At 35.6% G+C, this 27,514-nt stretch overlaps 1 protein-coding gene, 1 long non-coding RNA gene and 1 other non-coding gene across 4 annotated transcripts; all 3 read right to left on the bottom strand.

The window, feature by feature from the left end:
• Window positions 1-3,350: 3,350 nt before the first annotated feature.
• On the bottom strand, window positions 3,351-4,454 carry LOC122198095 (uncharacterized). The gene is made up of 2 exons (XR_006191936.1): window positions 4,310-4,454; window positions 3,351-3,846 (listed from the first exon to the last, which is right to left on the bottom strand). It is a non-coding gene; the product is annotated as an uncharacterized LOC122198095 (long non-coding RNA).
• A 13,038-nt stretch (window positions 4,455-17,492) lies between these two features.
• On the bottom strand, window positions 17,493-18,451 carry LOC111899556 (uncharacterized). Of its 2 annotated transcripts, none has more exons than XR_006191937.2 (2): window positions 18,162-18,451; window positions 17,493-18,020 (listed from the first exon to the last, which is right to left on the bottom strand). It is a non-coding gene; the product is annotated as an uncharacterized LOC111899556 (transcript). The 2 variants fall into 2 exon arrangements; XR_006191938.2 differs by having other exon boundaries at window positions 18,129-18,451.
• Window positions 18,452-24,505: 6,054 nt separating this feature from the next.
• On the bottom strand, window positions 24,506-25,422 carry LOC111899501 (vacuolar iron transporter homolog 4). Its single transcript, XM_023895335.3, has one exon. The coding sequence runs from the start codon at window positions 25,294-25,296 to the stop codon at window positions 24,658-24,660; it is 639 nt and encodes a 212-aa protein (XP_023751103.1). The 5' UTR covers window positions 25,297-25,422; the 3' UTR covers window positions 24,506-24,657.
• Between the last annotated feature and the right edge of the window lie 2,092 nt (window positions 25,423-27,514).

The raw sequence follows: 27,514 nt of genomic DNA on the forward strand, positions 1-27,514 counted from the left end.
TATTTTCACTACTTGAATGCACTAATGGGTAGCACAGGAAAGCATGGTCGAATCCTCAACGACACAGCCTAAGAGTCGATGTCAAATGCATAATAGTGAAATGCGTAAAATAATAAGGGGGGGGGGGGGGGGTGTGATTAAAAACTAAAACTAAAATTTTGCATTCAAATTAACTAAATGAAATTCAATATTAAAAACGAATTCCATTGCACTGCAACTTTCCTAATCATGCAATCAACATTGACTTGATTACTTAAGATGCGTTCTATCTAAGCTGGTACTAAGAAAAACTAATAAGCTCTAGTATATTTTTCTTATACCTAATTAGTTAACCAAAACAACCTCTTTGAATTAACCCTAACTTTTTTATTGTCTAACTAAACAAGCTCTTAATTAAAATCATAAAAGCAACATTAAGATCTATGTAAAATTCCCAACAATACCTAATACATCTCACAAGCTCGAAAGCATAAAGATACACATTTTATTTTATATCAGAGTTAAGTTCCAACATAGAACCATTCTGATACTTGTTACTTATTACTTGTTTACTATAACAACTACAGATTTTATTAACTGGTTAGCTAGCATGATTCAACCCTAATTAGGTGATCAAGCTAAGAATAATCAAAATCAAATGACAAGTGGATTAATCATGGGGTGACAGGGGAATCAAACAAATGTATTGAAGGAGATGAAAACTCTATGTTTTTTCACGGTATTTTTAAGAAAAGAGGTGTCAACTTACATATCATGGTGTTAAGTAAAAGGGGATTAGGTGTCGATACCAAGCCAAGTGAATAATATTTTTTTACGGTTCTTTTCAAAGAAAAGTATAGTCTTGTGAAAGGGGTTAAGTTCAAATGTCGAAGCCTCTTGTACGGAAGATTGTCTACAACCCAAGTTGCTTCCCATAAACACATGTTCACAGTTTCCTAAGTAAAGGAGGCTATATGGTCGTGTGGAAATGGTACATCTTCAAGTAATGATAGCTTGACTTTCGGTTTTATTAGGTATTATTGGGAGATACGATTAGATTATGGGATTTATTAATGATTTTTATACCTTTTGGGATTAGGAAGTCTTGACAAAATTTATTTTTATGTATTCAGTTCTACTTATTAGTTCATGTATGGCTTGACTTCAAGGATTGAATATGATGATTGACAATTTTTAGAATAAGCTTTACACATGGAAAACTCATATGCTTTATATTGGGGGAAGCCTATGTTTTTGTCCTTGTTGTTCGGCTTCTTAGGGATTTATTATATGTCTATTTTTGGATGTCGGTTAAGGTCAAAATCTTTCTTGAATCCTTAAGGGCTAAATTATTTTCGGAACAAGGGGAAGATACTCAAAAAGTATCATGGGTAAAATAGAACCTTTTCTTGGCATTAAATGGTAATGAAGGCCTTGATAGTGGTAGTCTTGAGTCTTTTCACGATGCATTGTTGCAAAAATCGAGATGGAGATTTGTGAGTGAGATTTAAGCATCGTGGGTTCGAGTAATTAAATTGTTGCACATAAATCAGGGTGGCGTTCATGTTGGTGAAAAATTGATCCATGGGTCACTTGCAAATTATAACTTCTACATGAAAGCAAATTGACAGAGGTATTATTTTTTAATCTCCTAAACCAAGTGCAAAGTGGCAATAATACTAGCTTCTTTAATGAAGTTTATCTTGGTAATGTTCCTTTCAAATACTAGATTTCAAAGGTTGCTTTATTTGGAAAATAGATCGAGATTGCATAATTAAAGAAACTGCAGTTTGAATGTTCGGAATCACCCCCCACCCCCACTCCCATACAAATCAGGAGGGGGTGTTAGGCTATTATTATGTTGTATGTTTATTTTAACCCTTTGTAGTTGTCTTCGTCTATTGGTGTATATTTTATATTTATTGTCTGTTTGGAAAATATAATAGGTAATTGCACGAAAGAACAAAATTAATCAATTGTTGTTGAGGCCTGTCTTTAACACAATATCCTTACAAAAATTCACCTTATATGAGTGTTTGTTTCGCAGGATACAATACTGAAAATGGATTCTTCAAAATCACCCGGACCTTCTCTTGACCCAGAAAATACCTTGGTTTCAGCCGGAAGAAGAAGCAATAGTAGAAAATGGAGAACTGATGAGACGATTGGATCATTTGATGTAATTTAATCAGTCAAGGAGATGCTCTATTTAGATTGTCAAAACGTAACTAGTGTTATTTAACATCAAAACGTAACAATCAAGTAAAAAGCATAACTAATTAACAAAACTTCTTAGGTCGACCTATACTACATTCGCACTGGGGTGGCAAATCAGGTCATCGTGTCGTGTTTTTGTCTGACAAGACACGATGTCATGTGTTTTTAACTAACACGAAAACAAACCGATTAAAAAATGACAAACACAACACAACACAACAAAGATAATATAAAATAAAAATTAGTTTATTTAGTTAATACTTATTCATATATAACATGACAAAGACGACAAACAAATGTTAAAGCGTGTCAATTTCATGGCGAATTTTGAACACAAACACGAACACAAATTTAAATATTTCAGTTTCGTCCCATTTTTCGTTTCGTGTCGTATATTTTTCTTGTGTCATGTCATCAATTGCCAACCCTACCCACGCTCATACGCAAGTTCAACCTAAGAACCAAAGTTTGTGCCAAACTGGCTCGCATTTGCATCTCCGGTGTGTGCGCGCAAAAAAGAGCCTTTGGTTCTATAAACCTTACAAAGTTTAGAAACCCTTATAGTTATATACTAATTTCCTTTTCTTTTTCCCACCTGTGTGGGATGGAACAAAATTATATTTACTCATTTTTAATCTTTTTCAACTACCTCGCTTTGACAAATAATTTCTCACTTATTTTAATCCGTTTTGGACATATGATATATCAAAACGAAGGTATGATATATCAAAACAAATTAAGGTATCATGGAGGTAACACGAACACATAATTATTTGTCCATTTTGATTAGATTTAGATTTCGAAATTTGTGCTTAAAAATGGGAAAAAAAAACCCATTTTCAGAAATTGATAAAAACTAATTTTCCAACATTGTTGAGAGAGAGAGAGAGAGAGAGAGAGAGAGAGAGAGAGAGAGAGAGAGAGAGAGAGAGAGAGAGAATTTCAATGGAAATATTTGTTATCAACTTCATGTGCTCGCCTGAAACACCAATTCCCATGGGAGTGTGTTGTTTGCTACTGGCGTCATGCTCCCTATGTTGGTATATGGGCAAGATTTACCGGAAGTTTATTAGTTGTTGTCTACACCTGAATGATGTTTTCAAGCAAAAAATGATATGTTTTCAAGCAAGATAATCTTGTATACATAAAGGGTATTCAAACAATAAAAGGAGGATACCTCCCATCAATTCTATAAATATATAACTAAAAGGTCATGTACAGACACCGTATGTGACTCCCATGTGGAAAAGATAAATAGCACTTGCAGACGCATGCATTAGTAATGTAAACAGGACCAATAATCATGTTTGTAACAACACAAGTATAAGGGCTTTGAACAGCCTCTCAACCAACTATACTAAAGCAAGTAAAACATATAATAACTTGATCTATAAAGATGGGTACTTTTCTCTTTTTCCACAAGTGTGGTCTCTCTTTTCACCAGAGGCACCTCTAAGGATCTTTGGGTGTACACTGAAACTAACTCACCAATTGCCATACTACATACACCAGCAACCAAGCCAGAAAAGCCTGTAGGAACCATGGCTTTGGCATCTTGTTTAACAGAACACAGCCACTTTCTTCTTTCTGAGTAGTCAAATTCTTCCTCTACAGACACCCCGTTTTCCTGTTCGGATTTGTCCTCAAGACCTGGAATGCATAAGTCATTTCGCAGAGCCATGATGGTGAAAGCAGGAACGATAATATTATGTTTCAAAGAATGATAGATACTGAAAATAGAACCAGAGATGACTTATTGGTTGATGATAGAGCCCCTCAGATAGAACATATATATAGTATGTGTATGTGTGTGTTTTACCTAAATATTATATAGAATGCGTTTGTCTATAATAATCATAATGAGTAGATGCTGAGTAAACAATTTGAGAGTGTGCAAGCCACATGCCACAGATAACGATATTTAAAGAAAGCATTCCAAGAAATTAACAGATTACATAGTATCAGTAGCCATGGTGATAAGCTTACCAGTGCTGAGTTTACTGCAATTAAAATAAGTCTGTGTACATAATATTATATGTGAAGTTGATCCTTAATTTGTTGTTATAATTATAGAAAGGAACTCCACAAGTGAAGTTTGAGTAATTAATCTTACATAAAAATTAAAGATAATGGAATCCACATGCGTTCCACAATCCACTCAAATAAAAATGAAACATCTCAAAACTGAAACGGAGTGTTCAGTCCATAAGTGGTGGAAAGATGAATTTATAAAATGGAAGGAGTGTGGAAACCACACCGCCCACATCATAAAGATGAACTGAAGAAGGAGAAGGCTTTTATTCTAATATTTAACTACGTTTCAGTGTACCTAACTAGATAAGGACACAGTAAATGGATATGAAGGCACTTGCATAAAAGAATCTACTCTAATAAATGAAAGTTTTTTTTGCCACATGTTCTTTTCTCCTTGGACACATGACATTTTCTAAATTTTTAAATTTTTCTATTTTCCACTTGTCATTTTTTTGTATTTTTCATTTATTAACTTAAAATTCTGCATTAAATATGTAAGATAATATATATGTAAAGTATTTATTAGAAATAGTTTATATATGTAATGCATTCAATACATTAAAACCATATTAATTATAATAATTCAAAATTTTTCACATTTTTCTTATAAATTCAAACTTTTCAAATTGTTAAAATTTAACATTTAATTTTTTTTAATTAAACTCATTTAATACAGGGGTCTCACACCTAGTGACGGAATGGATTTGGGAAATCTAATGTCAAGTTTATTAAATTTTAAGAAGTGTGCACACCACACAAAAGTTGTAAAGCTTAATAATTATTATATTAGAGGATTAGAGGATTGTGGAATCCCTCTCAATGTTCAAATGGGAATCAAAAGCCATGGATTAAAAACTGAAAAGAGGTGTGCAACCCACAAGTAGTGGAGAAATAAGTATACTATATGAAAGGAGAGTGGAACACGTTCACAGGCAGGTCATATCATATGGAAGAACCATCAGAAAAAGTGAAGACTCATTGTCACATATAGGATAGCTTAACATACTTCTCCGTAAAAAATGGTATTAATACTATTTATATCTTAAACATCAATCAATCACACAAATCCAAATACTATTTATATGTTAAACATCAATCAATCAGAGAAATCCCCTTAGTTCCCTTAAATCAAGGTGCATAGTCTTAATTGGTTTCTTAAACAAAATATTAATTTATTGATCCGAAAATCTCATATTACATAAAGGGGTCAATATATCTAGTGTACAGCATAATGCTAGGTGCACGAAATCACTTTCTAGCTAGAGAAGACTAAACTGAGTAACACAAAATCTAATTACTATGTTCCTGGGAAACAACCTACTGCATTCATTGCACTGCCATAGCCATGAATATATAGGACAACATCAACCTCTAGACAGGTAAAACACTATTAGGAGAGTTCTCACGGAGTGTACCTTGCTAAAACAATTGGAAACGATTATATATGCTTAATAGATAATGAAATCACACAATAGCCATACCATGATGTCAATACATAAAACTGAAAAAGGAGGCATTTATCTTCCTAATTAATCATTTCATAGTCCCCCCCCCCCCCTCATTCGTAACCACATCTACTTAGAGCATCCATAATGCGGGTTTAATAAGAGTTGAATAAATGATCACTAGGATTGAATAGAAATTTAATGGAGTGTGAATGATGACATGGAGGAGAGTTACAAGATCATTGAGTGGTTCAATGGATTTAATTTTTTCTTTTTCTTTTAAATTTCAAACCAAATATAGAAATCCATTAAACTTTGAAGGGTTTAATGGAGTGTGGATGTTAAAGAGTATAGTTGAATAAAAAGTAAAATGTTAATGTGGCAGTGATGTGACAATCCATTGAACTCTTTAGAGTTCAATAGATTATAGATGCCCTTAGGAATAGAACCATAGACCATATGGCTAACTGGGAATATCTAGTAAAAATAGATTGGTTAGTGGGAGGGCCCACCATTTCTATAAGGTTCGAAAAACAAGTTATATAGTTTCATTTATAACCTTTATATGGTACAAATTTAACCCTTCAACATTTATCTCATTTTATTTATATATTTCACTATTGAACAATTTATTTTTTACCCTTATTAAATATTATAGATAAATTAATTTATTTGATAATACATAATTATATCTTATGTATGATTTTTACAAGTTATACCCTTAAATAGATCTTACAAATATCTTTAAATAAATACAAATATTGAATATATTATAACATTACAAAATTAAAAGAACAATTAAAACGGATATTACAATACGAATTAAATGTAAAATTACAATACAAGTTAATCACTAACTGTAACGCCCCGATTCCCGTGTATCAATTTGTGGTGATAATTTCTCATGATTTCAAGGTCTACTCGACGAGTCGGTTGCCTAACTCGTCGAGTAGCTTTGATTGCACTCGGTGAGTTCAAGGCTAAAATTGAAAAAAATTGAACAAAAAATTCTAACAAATCAGATAAACTTAAAACTAAACCTAATACCTAGACTACTAAAGCAATAACTTTGTGCAAGATTAATCTCACACAAAGGATCGATAATCCTAGAAATTAGAATTAGTTTTCGAACCGTTCCCCGACAATGACGCCAAAAAACTTAATGCGTATATAAATGCATTGGGTTTTGTCCTACTTTTAGATGAAATTAAAACACACAAAGACAGTGAACCTATCTAATAGTGATATAGTTGAATAAGTAGGGTATCGAACACAGGGAACGAAAAATTAAACTAATATCTAGAATTAACTAAGCAAATAGATTAAGTAAAAGGTTTTATCTAGTTTTGCAATACTAGAAACTTTGACAAACTATCTAACACGCAATTTAAATGACTACAGCTAAAACAAGTAAAAACCAACTAAATTCAGTAATCAAAAGGGTTTATGTTTAGGTTCGATTCATTTACTCATATGGTTAATTTTATGTCAATGCAATGGATTAATTGTTATTGGTTACCGACTAAGGTGATTAGATTCACATTCGCTATTACCAATCCTTAGAAAATAAATTAATTTAAGCAGTGATCAGGTGAATAAACTAATAAATTCCCTAGTTTAATAATTCAGATTAAATAAGACTTGTAATTAGTTAATCAAATTAATAATTCAATTAACCTCTTGTTGATGGTTTATCACACAAGATCACACATTAATTTACCCATTCTCTAGTTAATCTTAGTTTCACATTCACTATTCCTAGGCATATAACAATGTTTTCACATAAATCATATGAGGTAAGCAATAAAGAGATGTTCATTTAGCTTAATTACTTGACAATTAACAGAAAATAGTTATGGTTAATGAATAAGGGTCTTTAACAAGCTTAATTTAACAAAGTTCACCAAATAACAATCAATCCAAACATAAATTAATCCATAGGAGCAAACTTATCTACCATAAACAGAAACTAACGAAACTAGTTCAAAATCACAGTAGATAAACACTTAAAAACGAATTCAAGCAAACCAAACATAGTTCTAATCAAGAATAAAGTGGAAAAGTAAACTTATGTTGCCTTAATCTTCTTAGAATTGAGGTTTAGGGCTCTTCACAATTTCCAAGGCTCTAGAAGTATTCTTAGTCGCAAGGTAACTCCACCAGGATTCTCTAACCAGCCTCCAGTCGGGAAAGTGACTTCTATTTATAATTTTCGGAAAATATGGGCTACTCGTCAAGTAGAGAACCGAATCGCCGAGTCCCCCTTGTAGAATCTGTATACGGCAAGGACTTTACGTGTTGCTTTGCGAACCTTCGTGTGGACTCACCGAGTAGAAGTCCCTACTCGCCGAGTGGCTGAACTCTTTTCTTATTTCTTTAGTTCCCGAACTTCTGATCACCTCTCCTGCTTCCTTCTTGCTTCCGAGCATATCTTTTGGACTGAAAGTACAATTTAAACACTATTAAGTACCTTTTATCCATAATTTTCAAATAATTAGCTAATAAATAATAGAAATCTATACTAAATATATAGCTAAATATGCACATATCATCCCCTATAGATCTGGCACCTGAAGCATTTATCAGACGCCTCTCAATGGGTATCAGACCTTAGTAGAAACAATTATAAAGTTAGTAATCAGTGATTATGTGTTGTGGGTACCTAACAAGTAGCCTTTTGAAGCGCTCTCAAAACATGTGCAAAGCTTCTCTTCTTCCTTGTTTGATACCAATGATCTTGCGATGAAGGCTTGAAACTCACGTTTCTGGAAAATATTTTCCTAAAAACAACTTTTCAAGTTTAGTCCATGTAGTGATCGATCCGGTTGGCAGCTCGTACAACCATTCTCTCGCTGAGTCTTGAAGTGAAAAGGGGAATGCCCTTAGCTTTATCTGATTTTCTGTTATGGCATGTGGTTTCATTCCAGAACAAACCACATGAAATTTCTTGAGGGATTTACGTGGGTCATCATTTTCTTAGCCTTTGAACATTGGAAGATAATGTATCAGCCCAAGTTTCAGCTCAAAGTTCTAGGCTCTAGAAAAGTGATGCAAAGAGGTTGTTGGTTAACCTTTTGGGTGACCTATTCTCCGAGGGTTTTCTCTTCGTTTTCTATGTCTCCCATGGTTGATTTTGGGGAGTTGGGTTCTGAAAGTTATGGACTTTATGAAATTTCAAAGGTTATTGGCGAGTATATTTTAAATGGGCTTTGGGAAGGTGAGGATGGTGGTAATTTTGGGAATGATGAAAAACCGGGGTCTGGTTCGTTCCACAAGGGACCGCCTTGTTGTATAATGATTTTAGGTTCTAGAGAAGATGATGAACCAAAGAAACTAGTTGATTGCTTTTGTTTTGTCGCTTCTTTCTTCTGTTTTCTTGTAATTCTCTCAATTTCGGTGTACCAATACGTGAAGATCTTGGCATATAAACTATTATCAACACCATGTCACCAGAAACGACGCCAATTTGTTAAACCATTGTCATGCACAATTTAAGCAAATAGTATTTTCACTGATTGAATGCACTAATGGGTAGCATAGGAAAGCATGGTCGAATTCTCAAGGACACAGCCTAAGAGTCGATGTCTTTTTGCGTAAGGCGCATACAAGTCAAATGCATAAAATAATAAAGGTGGGGGGGGGGGGGGGTAATTAAAAACTAAAACTAAAACTTGCATTGAAATTAACTAAATGAAATTCAATAATAAAAACGAATTCAATTCCGCTACAACTTTCCTAATCATGCAATCAACATTGACTTGATTACTTAAGATGAAGCTGGTACTATGAACAACTAATAAGCTCTAGTATATTTTTCTTTTACCTAATTAGTTAACCAAAACAACCTCTTTGAATTAACCCTAATATTTTATTGTCTAAATAAACAAGCTCTTAATTAAAATTATAAAAGCAACATTAAGATCCATGTAAAATTTCCAACAATACCTAGTACATCTCATAAGCTCGGAAGTGTAAAGATATGAATTTTATTTTATATCAGAGTTAAGTCCCAACACAGAACCATTCTGATACTTGTTACTTATTACCAGTTTACTAGAACAATTATGGATTCTACTAGAACAATTACGGATTCTATTAACCGATTAACTAGACGATTAAACCCTAATTAGTTGATCAAGCTAAGAAGAATCAAAATCAAAGGATAATTGGGTTAATCATAGGGTGACAGGGGAATCAAACAAATGTATTAAAGGAGATGAGAACTCTATGTTATTTCACGATATTTTTAAGAAAAGAGGTGTCAACTTACATATCATGGTGTTAAAGTAAAAAGGGATTAGGTATCGAATCCAAGCCAAGTGAAGAATATTTTTTACGGTTCTTTTCAAAGAAAAGTATAGTCTTGTGAAAGGGGTTAAGTTCAAATGTCAAAGCCCCTTGTATGGAAGATTGTCTACAACCCAAGTTGCTTCCCTTAAACACATGTACACAGTTTCCTAAGTAAAGGAGGCTATATGGTCGTGTGGAAATGGTACATCTTCAAGTCCTGATAGCTTGACTTACGGTTTTATTAGGAATTATTGGGAGAAACGATCAGATTATGGGATTTATTAATGATTTTTATACCATTTTGGATTAGGAAGTCTTGATAAAATTTCTTTTAATGTATTTAGTTCTACTTATTAGTTCGTGTATGGCTTGACTTTAAGGATTGAATAAGATGATTGACAATTTTCAGAATAAGCTTTACACATGGAAAACTCATATGCTTTATATTGAGGGAGGTCTATGATTTTGTCCTTGGTGTTCGACTTGTTAGGGATTTATTATATGTCTATTTTTTGGATGTTGGTTAAGGTCAAAATCTTTCTTGAATCCTTAAGGGCTAATTTATTTTGGGAAGAAAGGGATGAGACTCAAAAAGTATCATGGGTAAAATAAAACATTAAATGGCATTAAATGGTAATGAAGGCCTTGATAGTGGTAGTCTTGAGTCTTTTCACCATGCATTGTTGCAAAAATGGAGATGGAGATTTGTGAGTGAGATTGAAGCATCGTGGGTTCGAGTAATTAAATTGTTGCACATAAATAAAGGTGGCGATCATGCTGGTGAAAAATTGATACATGGGTCACTCGCAGATTATAACTTCTACATGAAAGCAAATTGACAGAGGTATTATCCTCTTTTTTAATCTCCTAAATCAAGTGCAAAGTAGCAATAATACTAGCTTTTCTAATGAAGTTTATCTTGGTAATGTTCCTTCAAATACTAGATTTCAAAGGTTGCTTTATTTGGAAAATAGATAGAGATTGCATAATTAAAGAAACTGCAGTTTGAATGAACGGAATCACCCCCACTCCCGTACGTACAAATCAGGAGGGGGTGTTAAGGGTATTATTATGTTGTATGTTTATTTTTTATCCTTTGTAGTTATCTTCGTCTATTGGTCTATATTTTATATTTATTGTTTGTTTGAAAAATATAATAGCTAATTGCACGAAAGAACAAAATTAAACAATTGTTGTTGAGGCCTGTCTTTAACACAATATCCTTAAAACAAATTCACCTCATATGGGTGTTTGTTTCGTAGGATAAAATAATGAAAATGGATTCTACAAAATCACCCGAACCTTCTCTTGACCCAGAAAATACCTTGGTTTCGGCAGGAAGAAGAAGCAATAGTAGAAACTAGAGAAAGGAGGAGACGATTGGATCATTTGATGTAATTTAATCAGTCAAGGAGATGCTCTATTTAGACTGTAAAAACGTAACTAGTGTTATTTAACATAAAAACGTAACAATCAAGTAAAGAGCATAATTAATTAACAAAACTTTTTAGGTCGACCTGTACTACATTCGCACCCACACTTAGGGGTGGCAAATCAGATCATCGTGTCGTGTTTTTGTCTGATACGATACACATGATGTCGTGTTTTTTTACTAACACGAAAACAAACCGATTAAAAAATAACAAACACAGCACGACACGACAAAGATAATATAAAAATAAAAATTAGTTTATTTAGTAAATACTTATTTATATATAACACGACAAACACGACGGACAAATGCTAAATCGTGTCAATTTCATGGCGAAATTTGAACACAAACACGAACACAAATTCAAATATTTCATTTTCGTCCAATCGATTGCCACCCCTACCCACGATCATATGCAAGTCCAATGAACCTGAGTGTTTGCCAAACTCGCTTGCATTTGCACCTCTCCGGTGCACAAGAAAGAGCCTTTGGTTCTATATATCTTACAAAGGTTAGAAACCCTTATAGTTAGATATCAATTTCCTTTTCTTTCTCCCACATGTGTGGGATGGAACAAAATCATATTAACTCATTTTTAATCTCTTTCAACTACCTCGCTTTGACAAATAATTTCTCACTTATTTTAATCCATTTTGGACATATGATATATCAAAACGAAGGTACGATATATCAAAACAAAGGTATCACGGAGGAGAACACGAACACATAATTATTTGTCCATTTCGATTAGATTTAGATTTCGAAATTTGTGTTCAAAAATGGGAAAAAAAACCATTTTCCAAAATTGATAAAAACCAATTTTCCAGCATTGTTGATTGATGAGAGAGAGAGAGAGAGAGAGAGAGAATTTCCATGGGAATATTTGTTGGTGCAGGCCCTGTTTCACTAAGCACAAAACAGAGTAAGAGGAAGAAGATATGGGGCAACTTTCTGCGTATTTTTCTTCAACTGAAAAATGATTACAAGACTCATATTTATCTAATCTAAATGTTGAAAGTAAGGAACAACTATCCACTAATCTAAAATAAAGGAACGATGGCCAACATGGCCTTGATTTAGTCAAATGCAAATAACAGAAAAAACACATGCACCTCTGAAGCCAAAACAAATATATTACTTCTGGATTAACCCAACAATTTCCCTCTTAATTCAGAATCAGATGTGTTCTTCACCCCAAGCTCATTTCGTATCTCCACAAATTTCAGTTTACCCAATGACTTCGTGAAGATGTCAGCTTTCTGCTCATTGCTGCACACAAACTTGACAATAACATCTCCTCTTTCAACGCATTCCCTTATGAAGTGGTACCTGGTATCGATATGTTTGCTTCTACCGTGAAATACAGGATTTTTCACAAGGTTGATGGCTGATTTGTTGTCAAGGTACAATGTTATAGGACTAATCCTTTCACCCATTATCTCACTTAGTAAGCGGTGAATCCAAATCCCTTGACATGTGGCTGAGGTGGCAGCCATAAACTCTGCCTCACAAGACGAGAGTGCAACGCATCTTTGTTTTTGTGAGGCCCATGTGATCAAGTTTTCGTTCAAGTAAAATGCCATTCCACCGGTGCTTCTCCTGTCGTTCACATCTCTAGCATGGTTGCTATCCGAGTACCCTATTACATCATCTTTCCCGCTTCCTCTTTTATACACCAGACCAAAGTCGATGGTTCCTTTAATATACCTGAGGATTCTTTTTACTGCTTGTAAGTGCTGAACAATAGGTCTTTCCATGAAATGACTAGCCATGCCCACTACATAAGATATGTTGGGACGGGTGTGAGTGAGGTATCTTAGTCCGCCAATGATGCTCCAGTACTCAGTTGGATCCACCGGTGTTCCTCCCTCATCCTTTGTGAGTTCAAGTTTCAGTTCCATGGGATATTGTGAAGGGTTGCAGCCAACCATTCCTGCCTTTATGAGAATGTTTCTAGCATATGCAGACTGTTTCAGACTTATACCATCTTCATGTTGTGCTACTTCTATTCCCAAGTAGTATGAGAGAGTGCCAAGATCACTCATCTCAAACTCATTGTTCATCTGTTTCTTGAACTTTGTTACCTCCATCTCACAATTTCCAGTGACGATTAAATCGTCCACATATACTCCCACAATCACTAGCTTCCCACATCCTCTTCTTATGTACACTGCATGCTCTTGAGGACATCTTTCAAATGACATTGCCTTCAGTCTTCTGTCTAAACATGCATTCCAGGCTCTTGGGGCTTGTCTAAGGCCATAAAGAGCCTTAGACAATTTTAGTACCTTTTCTTTGTTATCTGACTTCACAAATCCTTCTGGCTGCGATACATAGACCTCCTCTTGTAGCTCTCCATTGAGGAAGGCAGATTTCACATCAAGGTGATACACCGGCCACCCATGTTTTCCTGCAATTGCTAAAATGATGCGGATTGTTTCAATTCTTGCTACGAGAGCAAAGACCTCATCGAAATTTAAGCCTTGTTTCTGAACGTAACCCTTTGCGACAAGCCTTGCTTTATACTTCTGCACATTTCCTTTTGGATCCCTCTTCAATTTATACACCCATTTCAGCTCGATGGGTTTTCGTCCCGGTGGCAAGTCAACAAGGCGCCATGTTCTGTTTCTTTCTATTGCATCAAGCTCAGTTTTCATAGCTTTCACCCATTCACCTTTCTTCGCAGCCATTGAATAACTTGTTGGTTCTTCTGCATCTTGCATAAACAAAAGTTCTTCACACTCTTCATACAATTCAGCTAAGGTTCTGTACCGTTTGGGAGCACCTCCCCCAGTCGAACTTGAGGCTGGACTAGTCGAACTTGAGGCTGGACTTGTCGACCCTACTGAGCTTATTGGTGTTGCTGGTGTAGGTGAGGCATGATGATCGATTGACTGAGTGGCCTGCAACTGTGAGTTTTCTTGAGAAGATATCACATTATCATTTCCAACTTCAAAGGTGACTGGTATGGTATCCGACATGGTGTTGATGTTATCCGGTTCATGTTGGGGCATGTTTATTCCAAAACAGAGGGTTACACCAGGAGTAGCTTTTATCGTGGTTGCCTTTTCCCATGACCATGGCTTGTCTTCTTCGAAATACACATCTCGGCTCATTCGAATCTTACCGGTGTTGGGATCCAATAACATGTACGCCTTGCTTCCTGTTTCTGTTCCCAAGTATACTAAAGCTTCACTCCGGCTATCAAGCTTATGCAAGTGCCCTCGTAAAACCTTAGCATGTGCAGTACACCCGAACACTCTAAGGTGCTGTAGGTGAGGTTTACGTCCAGACCATACTTCATAAGGTGTTGTATCACCTAATGCCTTAGTTGACATCCGGTTAAGAATATAGACAGCATGTCAAGCCGCCTCCCCCCACAGTGTTTTAGGCATCTCCATGCTAATCAACATACTTCTTATCATTTCAATCACAGTTCGGTTTCGTCTCTCCACAACACCGTTTTGTTGTGGAGAGAAAGGTGCTGTGAAGTGATGTTGTAAACCTGTTTCATCATAGTAATCTTCAAATTGTCTTGAGTTGTACTCACCACCACGATCTGAACGGAAAATTTTCATTCTTTCACCTGTTTCATTCTCAACAGCCATACGAAATTTACGAAACACCCCAAGGGTCTCATCCTTAGTTTTCAATAGGAACACCCACATAACTCGGCTGAAATCATCAACCAATAAGAAAAAATATCTATTTCCTAAGGATGTAGGGGGTGTGATTGGTCCACAAAGGTCACCATGGACCAGTTCTAGTCTTGCTTTAGCCTTAAAAGTAGATTGCAAAGGGAATGGGTTACGAGTTTGTTTACCTTCAAGACATCCTTTACAAAGTTGAGTGGACTGTTCAATCTTTGGTAAGCCAATGACTACTTTCTTGTCTGACATACTTTTTAAAGTTGGAAGGTTCACATGTCCCAACCAGTTGTGCCACAGCCATGTGGGTTCCTCGCAACTTCCAAGTAGGCACTGTGGTATTACTTCATTTAACATAATCTTGTACAATCGGTTTGGTGACATTTGTACCTTCATTAGGAGCTTTCCAGTACTGTAATGAATCCATAAGAAGGAACCCATCATAACTATTTTATCACCACCTTCTGCTAATTGTCCCAAGCTTATTATGTTGTTGCATAAACTTGGGATATGGTAGACTTCTTTTAGCATCCGTTTCTGGCCTGTTTTGCATTGGAATACTATTGAACCTTTTCCTTCTATCCGTACCTTCGAGCCATCTCCAAATCTCACATAACCACGAACACCCTGGTCTAGTTTTTGAAATTTTTCTTTGTCACCGGTCATATGGTTGCTTGCCCCATTGTCTAAGTACCATATTTTTGACCGGTTATCATCGTGACTCGAACTTCGAAGCTTTGGAATTACATGTTCTTCATTCAGGTACACTTCTTCTTGGGTTTCAACGGGGTTGTACTTAGCCAACAACAACGCAGGTTCATCATCATCATCTTGTTTCTTGGCTAGGTTCACTTCTTGTTGTCTCTCTTTTCGTGGGTTTTTACACTCTGAGGCGTAGTGACCAAGATCTTGGCAGTTGTAGCACTGCACCGTACTTTTGTCTCGGCTTATCATACTACGCCCTCCATCACGACTTGGATGAAAACCTCCACCACAGTGACCCCCACGACTTGAATTACCTCTCCCCCGGCCTCTCCCACGTCCACGAGAACTGGAATTGTATTGCCGGGTATCCCACTGTGAAGTTTTCGAACCTTCCTCTTTCTTCTTCTTTGTTTTATCAAGCCATTCCTGGTGTGTCAGGAGCAGCTTTCCTTCATGGGATTCGCCTTGACCCCGTACCCTTTCCTCATGTGCTTTCAATATTCCTATAACCTCTTCAACAGTCATGGTTTCTAAATCAGCAAACTGCTCTATGGTAGACGCAATTTGTACAAACTTGCTTGGTACGGCTCTAAGAAGTTTCTTAACAACGTAAGTCTCGTCTATCTTTTCACCCAAGGCACGAATATTGCTGACTATATTTGTGATTTTCACGGCGAACTCGTCCACTGTCTCGGTCTCCTTCATGCTCATCATCTCTAATTCAGTCTTCAAAGTTTGAACCCTAGCCGTCTTCACACGATCAGCCCCTAAGTACATGGTTTTTAGGGTTTCCCATGCCTCCTTCGCTGTCTGCTTCTCCGCCAACGATAAGAGCATATCTTCTGGAATACCCTGATAGATGGCCGCCATTGCCATCTTATCTTTTCGAACTTCAACAACCGTATTTGTTGTTCTTGACTCTACAGCCTCCCAAACTCCCTGAGCCTGCATGAAGACTCTCATCTTGATTGCCCACGCTGCATAATTCGTGCTTGACAACATTGGATAGTGGAGTGTCATCTGGCCATCTTTTTCTGCATTTCTGTCACCCATATCTGTGAAACGAGGTTGGTACTTGGGCATATACTAGGCTCTGATACCAAATGTTGGTGCAGGCCCTGTTTCACTAAGCACAAAACAGAGTAAGAGGAAGAAGATATGGGGCAATTTTCTGCGTATTTTTCTTCAACTGAAAATGATTACAAGACTCATATTTATCTAATCTAAATGCTGAAAGTAAGGAACAACTATCCACTAATCTAAAATAAAGGAACGATGGCCAACATGGCCTTGATTTAGTCAAATGCAAATAACAGAAAAACTTGATTTAGTCAAATGCAAATAACAGAAAAAACACGTGCACCTCTGAAGCCAAAACAAATATATTACTTCTGGATTAACCCAACAATATTTGTTATCAACTTCATGTGCTCGCGTGAAACACCAATTCCCATGGGAGAGTGTTGTTTGCTACTGGCGTCATGCTCCCTATGTTGGTATATGGGCAAGATTTACCGGAAGTTTATTAGTTGTTGTCTACACCTGAATGATGTATCTATATTTGCATTATGCTAAAAATGATATGTTTTCAAGCAAGATAATCTTGTATACATAAAGGGTATTCAAACAATAAAAGGAGGATACCTCCCATAAATTCTATAAATATATAACTAAAAGGTCATGTACAGACACCGTATGTGACTCCCATGTGGAAAAGATAAATAGCACTTGCAGACGCATGCATTAGGAATGTAAACAGGACCAATAATCATATTTGTACCAACACAAGTATAAGGGCTTTGAACAGCCTCTCAACCAACTATACTAAAGCAAGTAAAACATATAATAACTTGATCTATAAAGATGGGTACTTTTCTCTTTTTCCACAATTGTGGTCTCTCTTTTCACCAGAGCCACCTCTAAGGATCTTTGGGTGTACACTGAAACTAACTCACCAATTGCCATACTACATACACCAGCAACCAAGCCCGAAAAGCCTGTAGGAACCATGGCTTTGGCATCTTGTTTAACAGAACGCAGCCACTTTCTTCTTTCTGAGTAATCAAATTCTTCCTCTACAGACACCCGGTTTTCCTGTTCAGATTTGTCCTCAAGACCTGGAATGCATAAATCATTTCGCACAGCCATGATGGTGAAAGCAGGAACGATAATCTTATGTTTAAAAGAATGATAGATACTGAAAAAAGAACCAGAGATGACTTATTGGTTGATGATAGAGCCCCTCAGATAGAACATATAGAATGCGTTTGTCTGTAATAATCATAATGAGTAGATGCTGAGAAAACAATTTGAGAGTGTGCAAGCCACATGCCGTACTGACAATGATATTTAAAGAAAGCAGTCCAAGAAATAGATTACTTAGTATTAGCAGCCATATGATGACAAGCTTACCAGTGCATGCACGTCCTTTTTCTTGATAGTTTACTGCAATTAAAATAAGTTTGTGTACATAATCTTTTATGTGAAGTTCATCCTTTGTTGTTATAATTATAGAAAGGAGTGTGCACTCCACAAGTGAAGTTTGAGTAATTAATCTTACATAAAAATTATAGATAGTACGTGGAATCCACATGCCTTCCACAATCCACTCAAAATAAAAATGAAACATCTCAAAACTGAAACGGAGTGTTCAGTCCATAAGTGGTGGAAAGATGAATTTATAAAATGGAAGGAGTGTGGAATCCACACCGCCCACATCATAAAGATGAACTGAAGAAGGAGAAGGCGTTTATTCTAATATTTAACTATGTTTCAGTGTACCTAACTAGATAAGGACACAGTAAATCGATAGGAAGGCACTTGCATAAAAGAATGAGGGAATGGATTTGGGGAATCTAATGTCAAGTTTATTAAATTATAAGAAGTGTGCACTCCACACAAAAGTTGTAAAGTTTAATAATTATTATATTAGAGGATTGTGGAATCCCCCTCAATGTTCAAATGGGAATCAAAAGCCATGGATTAAAAACTGAAAAGAGGTGTGCAACCCACAAGTAGTGGAAAAATAAATATACTATATGAAAGGAGAGTGGAACACATTCACAGGGCAAGTCATATCATATGGAAGAACCTTCAGAAAAAGGGAAGACTCATTGTCAGATATAGGAGAGCTTAACCTACTTCTCCGTAAAAAATGGTATTAATACTATTTATATGTTAAACATCAATCAATCACACAAATCCAAATACTATTTAATTATATGTTAAACATCAATCAATCACACAAATCCAAATACTATTTAATTATATATGTTAAACATCAATCAATCACACAAATCCCCTTAGTTCCCTTAAATCAAGGTGCATAGTCTTAATTGGTTTCATAAACAAAATATTTATTTTTTGATCCGAAAATATCATATTACATAAAGGGGTCAATATATCTAGGGTACAACATAATGCTAGGTGCATCAAATCACTTTCTAGCTAGTGAAGACTAAACTGAGTAACACAAAATCTAATTACTACGTTCGTGGGAAACAACCTACTGCATTCATTGCACTGCCATAGCCATGAATATATCTTGCTAAAAAAATTGGAAACGATTATATATGCTTAACCGATAATGAAATCACACAATAGCCATACCATGATGTCAATACATAAAACTGAAAAAGGAGCCATTTATCTTCCTAATTAATCATTTCATAGTGCCAAATATCATGTGGAACCCCCCCCCCCCCCCCCCCCCTCCCCTCATTCTCAAACACATCTACTTAGAGCATCCATAATGGGGGTTTAATAATAGTTGAATAGATGATAACTAGGATTGAATAGAAGTCTAATGGAATGTGAGTGATGACATGGAGGAAAGTTTAATGGGAGAGTTAGAATCATCATTGAGTGGTTCAATAGATTTAATCTTTTCTTTTTTAATTAAATTTCAAACCAAATATAGAAATCCATTAAACTTTGAAGGGTTTAATGGAGTATGGATGTTAAAAATATAGTTGAATAGAAAGTAAAATGTTAATGTGGCATTGATGCGGCAATACATTGAAACTCCTTAGAGTTCAATAGATTGTGGATGCCCTTAGGAATAGAACAATAGACCATATGGCTAATTGGGTATATCTTGTTTGAAAAATTAAAGGGATATTAATAATTGACTTTTTCCTTTGTCAAAGGTGGATGATTTTATTTATTTATTTATTTTAAAAACTAGGCTTGTTTCCAAAAAGCTTTGAAGAAATAAATTAGTTTTTGAATATCTAGTAGAAATAGGTTGGCCCACCATTTCTATAAGATTCTGTTTTTTCGGAAAACAAGTTATATACTTTCATATAACCTTTATATGGTATAAATTTAACCCTTCAACTTTTATCTCATTTTATTTATATATTTCACTATTGAACAATTTATTTTTTACCTTTATTAAATATTATACATAAATTAATTTATTTGATAATAGATAATTATATCTTATGTATTATTTTCACAAGTTATACCCTTAAATAGATCTTACAAATATTTTTAAATAAATACAAATATTGAATATATTATAACATTACGAAATTAAAAGAACAATTAAAACCGATATTACAATACGAATTAAACGTAAAATTACAATACAAGTTAAACACTAACCTACATCATTAATTAAAAATGTTACAAAATTCATATCACAATGAATAATGGCTGAGAAATTGGACGGTTTCTTCTATTATAACTAGGTTGGTGATGTAACATTTGCAAGTTCGACGGAATGTCCATCTTGTTATGAAATTGATTTGCATGCTTCTGGCCTCGATGAACAGGAATTTTGAGATATCTGATTTAATCTTCTAATCTGACTCCAATCAATAATCAACATGAGAAAGTCGACTGAAAACATACGCATATTGTTGTTTATACATCATAGTAGTGTAGACAATGTTTACAATAGAAAGAGAGTTATCCCTTCTATAACTACAAGTTGTGATAGCATGCAAACATGGAAACCTTTCCATTTCCATTTCCACTACCACATGTACATGTTTGTTGAAAGTGTAACAACCCGAAATTTCCCATCGCCGAAAACCCGTTCTACCCATAAAAATTCGCCGTTTATTAATTCGTTCCGATTTCGTTTTTGGATTAAATTATTTAAACTTGTATGTTTATTTGATACTAATAAGTGTCTAGACCCCTTAGGAACTCATGAAATTAGCCCAAAATGTTTACTTCAGAAATTTTAGAAACGTCCCCGCCGGGTTATGGAAACTTAATCGGGTGCGACCAAAAGCCCTGTTTAATGCCGGTATCGGGTAGAATTCCATCGTGTCCAAGTTTTTGGACCTATTTAAACGTGTTCCAGCTTTCATTTGAAGCTTTTGCTTCCTCTCTCTACTCTCTCTCTCTAACCTCTCTCCTCAAACTCAAGAATTAGGTCCAAAATCATCAAATTTAAGCTCCAAATCACCAAGGTACCTCCCCTAACTTGTTATGCAACCCCTCTAGCCTTCAAATTTGAGTTCAAATCATGGAATAGGACCACATTCATGAGTTTACGGCCCTGGTACAGTCCTAGGCCGTGAACTCATATAAAATGGGTTTTGGAGCCCAAAAACCCTTCCAATCGACCTTTGGAGCTTAGATATGGCTTAATGGCTTAATGGACTGGACTTAGAATGGCCTTAACATGGATTTTGAAGAGTAAACATGAGTTTACTGCCCAAGAACATGCTTGGGCCGTAAACTCATATAAATGGGGTTTTTATGCCCTTAAACCCTTTCAAAACACCAATAAGGCTTAGATACGACTTGTAGAATTATGGAATTGGCCTTGGAACACCTTGAACATCAATTTAGAGGAGTAAAATTGAGTTTACTGCCCAAGACCATGCTTGGGCCGTAAACTCATTGTTCATGGGAAGTAAACTCCTCTAAATGTGTTAAGATGCCACTTAAACACACCTTAAGCCTTGGGATAAATTCTAGGAGTGTCCACCATCAAATTAAAAGCGTTAAAACATATAAAAACAACCTTTCAAAAGAGTTTACGTCCATGAGGGGGTTCATGGGCCGTAAACTCCAAAAACCATGCCAAAAGTTCCCTAAAAATCCATACAAAGCTTGGGAAAAATCATTGGAATCACATGTGATTGTTTAAGGACCAAAACATTAAGGATTTGAAGTGAGGGGGAGTTTACGGCCGTAAACTCCAATAAATGGTCCCTAAGTGAGTTTTAAACCATTCCAAAGTCAAAAATCCAAGTCTAGCATTTATTCCTGATTGTTATGAAGCCATTCTGCACCCAAAATCATCATCCATGAGTTCACGGCCGTGAACTCATGTGGATGAGGTGTTTAGGGCAGTAAACTCCTTAAGGAGTTTACTCTTGAAGAGTAAAATCCATTCCCTAGTCATACAAGTCCTTAAATGCCACCCGGGTCCTTCCAAACACTTGTATTGGGGCGTTTCCGCAACTAGAAGTGTATGACCTTAACAAATAATTTAATCAAGTCCTAATTAGATACAAATGTGTATCATTTGATAATCCATAGGAATCTTGTGCGTTCGCGAACCCAGAACTGACGTTTAGGATCCAAACCGACGCGTTTCTCAACCGGTGAGTTCATACCTCTACCCTTTTTCAACTGTTTTTCAAATGGTTTTTCAAACGTTTTCAGGGGGAATACAAGCAAAAGTACAAGGAAATCTTGTACTTAAACGTATTTTCAGTTCAAATGTTTTATTTCATGTATATTTCTAATATCAAAAATCGTGATAACTAATGGTTCGGATTGCAGGGTAAACTGTCAGACTAAAGTTAGATTTCTTTAAAAGTGTGTTAAATTATATTACATTTTGCAAAAGAAATCATATTAAACATAAACTAAGATGAGTACGAATACGAATACGAATACGAATACGAATACGAATACGAATACGAATACGAATACGAATACGAATTCGAATACGAATACTAATACGAATACGAATACGAACCAATAGGATAGAACGAATTCGAATACGAATACTAATACGAATACGAATACGAATATGAACCAATAGGATAGAACGAATACGAATGCGAATACGAATACGAATACAACCAATAGGATAAGTACGAATACGAATGCAAATATGAATACGAAAACGAATAGATATAGGAATACGAATGCGAAATGACGCCTTTGGATGACACTAAGACTTCGAATATACAGTTAGTGTACCCCTTGAGTGTCACCAGAGTTTCGAATTTAATGCGAAAGTACGCCTCTGGACCTCTACTGAGTTTCAAATATATCCGCCTCAGAATGTCGACAGAGATTCGAATATACAACTAAAGTACTCTTTTGGAACTCATCAGAACTTCGAAAATACTGTAATGTACGCTTCTGTGTGATTCCAAATATTCGAAAATACAACTAAGTTAGTAGATAATAGCCATTCGAAGGTAGAATAACTAAGGGTTTAGAATACTTAACTAATACTTCAAGTATGGTAATTACTAGTACTTCGAAATCAAACCTAAGAACCAACCACAATACATAGGAAAATATGGGATTTTCCTGAGATAACATAACAACTAGTAACGAATTTAGAAACGAATAAGACAACTTAATACATAGGAAAATATGGGATTTTCCTGGGATAGCATAACAATTCACATACGAATAAAGTAACAAACGAATAACTAAACTATTAGGAAAATATGGGATTTTCCTGGACTGACATAACAAACCGTTTTTGAATTGGTAACAAAAGATAACCAAACTGTTTTCATAAGAAAATATGGGATTTTCTTGAACAACAACTTTTTCAGAAAGCAAAGGAAACTCGTTCTTTTCAAAACTAAACCACTTATGAACTCACCAGCTTTATGCTGATTTTCAAACTGCTTGTATTCTCAGGTCAGCGAGAGACAGGTACATCGCCATCTTTTGGAGAAGACGGAGCGTTCCGAAGACTCGTCTTTACTTTTGTTCATATCATATATGTATAAAACACTTGTATAACTTTTCTTTCAAACAGATGTAAACCATATTATGTAATGTAATGTTTTGTGTTTACTGTTTTACTATGTGCATTGGATTTGATACTCAATGTGGAGTCAACCCCGAAAATGTTTCCGCCTTTGGTTTTCGGGGTGTGACAGAAAGTAACGGAGAATGTGCATATTTCCTCCTTTTCCATTTATTTGTAACTTTGTGACAATTCTATAGACACCTTCATTGTAGTCAAACTCGGTTAATTTATGACTTTGTGCACGAGTTTCTCGTTTTTAAAAGTGAGGCCACATACATGATGGTATAGGTGTATTGTAATTCATTGCAGCATCATTGTACTTTCTAAGCTTAGTCACCCGGGTAAACATAGATAGATAACACAACCCCCCTAAGTTCCCTTACGTCTAGGTGGTCTCTGGTCTTAAATGATTTCTGAATGTTTTATTAAAGAAAATATCAATTTATTAGTCCAAAAGGCTCATATCACATAAACTCAGGTGCATGAAATCAACTTCACGCTGTTTACACAAACTTAATCAGATAAGACTAAAGTGAGTAACAAGACAAAATCTAATTAATATGTTTATGGGAACTAACATACTGAAAGTCATTGCACCACCATAGCTATGAAGGTGCTAGGCTACACACCATGCATCCTCCTCAAAAGTCTTAAACAGACATATACTTGAAGGATTATAACATCACATAACAGATGCACACCATCGCGTGTCAATATGTAAAATGAAAAGGGTAGTCAAGTTTTCTTCCCCACTATATAATAATCATTGCATGGTGTTAAATATCACATGAAAATTCCTGATTGATGCTTTGTCAATCATATGTCTTTAATTGTGATTGAAACCAGCCACCTTATGGCTATTTGGAATAAACAGAAAGTTCAAATTTTAAACTGTACTATATTAAAAAGGTGAAAATACAATCTGGTGTAACACTACATGACAGTAGATCCTATCCCCATGGTCAGTCCATAAGTAATAGCCATAGCCATCCACCCTCCAAGCAGAATCCTAAAACAAGACTTCACCACAGGACTCCCCCCAAGAACAGCTCCAATCCACCCAAAAACCGCAAGCCCCAAGCTCACTGTGGCTACCACCACCCCTAGCCTAACCTTATGATCCACTATGAAAGAAGCAGCCAGTAAGGGCATGATGGCCCCCAACATAAATGCAAGGGCCGATGCTGCAGCTGCCTGAATGGGATTCGGGAGTGCTTCCTTCTCACTTTCCTCCTCATTTCCTGAAATTTTCTTATCTCTTTTCATCTGAGCCACCTCTACATCTCGTTGGGAGTAGACTGAAACAAACTCACCTATTGCCATACTACATGCACCTGCAACTAAGCCAGCAAAGCCTGTAAGAATCATGGCTCTCACATCTTCCTTCACAGCTCCAACACCCATCATCAGAGATGCAACAGAAACTAAACCATCAGTGGCTCCCAGAACAGCAGCACGCAGCCACTGTCCCCTTTTTGAGTAGTCAAAGTCTTCCTCTGTAGACACTTGGCTGTGTTCCTGTTGGGATTTGTCCTCAGAAACCGGAATGCACAGATCAATATTTCCAGCCATGATGGTGAAAGATGGAATCAGAAAATTATATCACAAAGAATGATAATGAAGTTTTATTTGTGGAATATTAGAATCCCGTTATGTGTTATATATAAGGAAGATGGTGAATAAAGTTACAGCTAGTGTGCAGCCCAAAAGCCCTCAGATTTGGTATGCCTATTATACACTATACAGAAATAGAAAGTGTCATACTGCATACAAAATAAGGGAAGATTTGATGGTTAAAAAATTCAAGGCTTGTGGAATCCACACGATTGCCACCAACCAAAAGCCAGTAGAACTAATCAAAATTTGCATGAGTGCTTATTTAATGCGCTTCCAATTTACTGGTTTTGATCCTCTGCACTTTCTGTTCTGCTTCATGATATTGTGTTTATTTAATGTGGTTCCAATTTATCCCAAGGTGACTCAAGATTTCATAATGCTCACCCGAAGTAGTTTTTTTAGGTGCCCAGCGGCGTTTTATAATATTCTCAACAATTATTACAAACAAAAAATGGTTATAATTGTGACCATTCAGGAATGATATAACCAGTTCAAGTTGTGTTATAACATAACTTTTGATCAGGAATTATGCTTATTATTGGTTTGTTTCTTTTCTATCCGTTTGTTTCATCTGTAGCTTACATTCCTATCTCTACTGGATGATGCTCATTACCTTGGCATATGTGTAAGATTAACCCTATATCTACACTAGGCTTTCTTGCGCTAGACATGCAAGATGAGCCTACCTTTGCATTATGGCACCAAATATTCTTTTTTCTAGCCGAATTATTGTGTGTGCTAGCTGTGAAGGGTTCTACTTGAACAATATAATCGAGAGAACATACGCTTCTTAAAGTGAAAAAGAAAGAGTGTGCACTCACAACTGAAGTGGAGTAATCAATCTCAACAAAAATTTGGAGTCCACAGGAGTGCTACAATCCACTCAATATATTGAATTGTATTTTCCAAACAGTCACTTTCAAGCAAAACAATTAGGTAGTTGCATTACATAAAAGGGTATATTATTTAATTTTATTACCTCCTCGCAAATACAGAAATCGAAAGAAACAAGTAAATACAGTAGGAGATTGATGGAAAACCTTTAAATGCCTAGATGGTGAAATGAAATCGAAGATAACTACCCAGAAGCCCCTGACAATGACATTCATATATAAAGCATTCCAACAAATAGATTTTAAATAGTATCAGCACCCATGGCTACAATTAGTTTCCAAATGCTTATTTATTTATTTTGAACGGCAGCTTACAAATGCTTATATATATTTTTTCTTGATTACTGTCTATATAGCTATCAGTGTTAGCGAGCTTGAGTGGCTGACGATTTCTCTTCCAGTGACTTTTTTGCCTTTGCGCCACTTTCTGTTGTCTTCATGCTATTATGTTTTCTAATGTGCTATGCATTTTACTTCAAGATGAGTAAAGTTTTCATAATGATTATCCCAAGCAGCATTTAGGTGCCAAGCTGCTGCATTTCATAATAGTCTCAGCCATTATCTCTAAATAACAGCCATAATTGTGACCATCTGAACACCACCCATGTGGTTTCTGACTAAGGATGAGATGGTTAGTTCAAGTTGTGTAATAAATAATATATATATTATACCTTTTGGTCAAGAATGGTTCTGATTGACCTCAGTTTATTTTTGCTTATTATATGGTTATTTGTTTTCTATCCCCTTATGTACTAAACATGCCCATGTCTTGAGTAAGATTTACTTACGGCTCCCTGCTTTGTGATGATAGGCGGAGAGAGCTCGCTCTTTGGGCGATATGCTTATGTCTTGTGTGTAAGATTTACTTATATTTATTAAATTGTCTTCCTCTACCTAAATAATTTTGTTTATGACAGAATGGTTTTAATCAAAAGAGTAGGGAGAACTATGCTTCTTACAATGAAAAGGAAAGAGTGCACTCATTACTTAAAGGCTAGTAATCAATCTTAACAAAAAAAAATCAAGGATTATATGGAATCCAGATGACTGCCATAATCTGCTCAATATAGAAATGAGACAATATCTCAAAACAAAGTATAACTGAATTGGTGTGACCAATCCACAAGTGGTGTGGAAAAATGAATTAAAAAATGAAAGGAGTGTGGAATCCACACCATCCATTCCCACAGAATGAAAAATTAAAGGAAAAGGAGAAGGCTAATTAAAAATAAAAAAATAAAAAAATAAAAAATAAAAAAAATAAACTGATTAAATAGCAT

The sequence above is a fragment of the Lactuca sativa genome, chromosome 5 (genome assembly GCF_002870075.4).
Source record: "Lactuca sativa cultivar Salinas chromosome 5, Lsat_Salinas_v11, whole genome shotgun sequence".
Taxonomy (NCBI): Eukaryota; Viridiplantae; Streptophyta; class Magnoliopsida; order Asterales; family Asteraceae; genus Lactuca; species Lactuca sativa.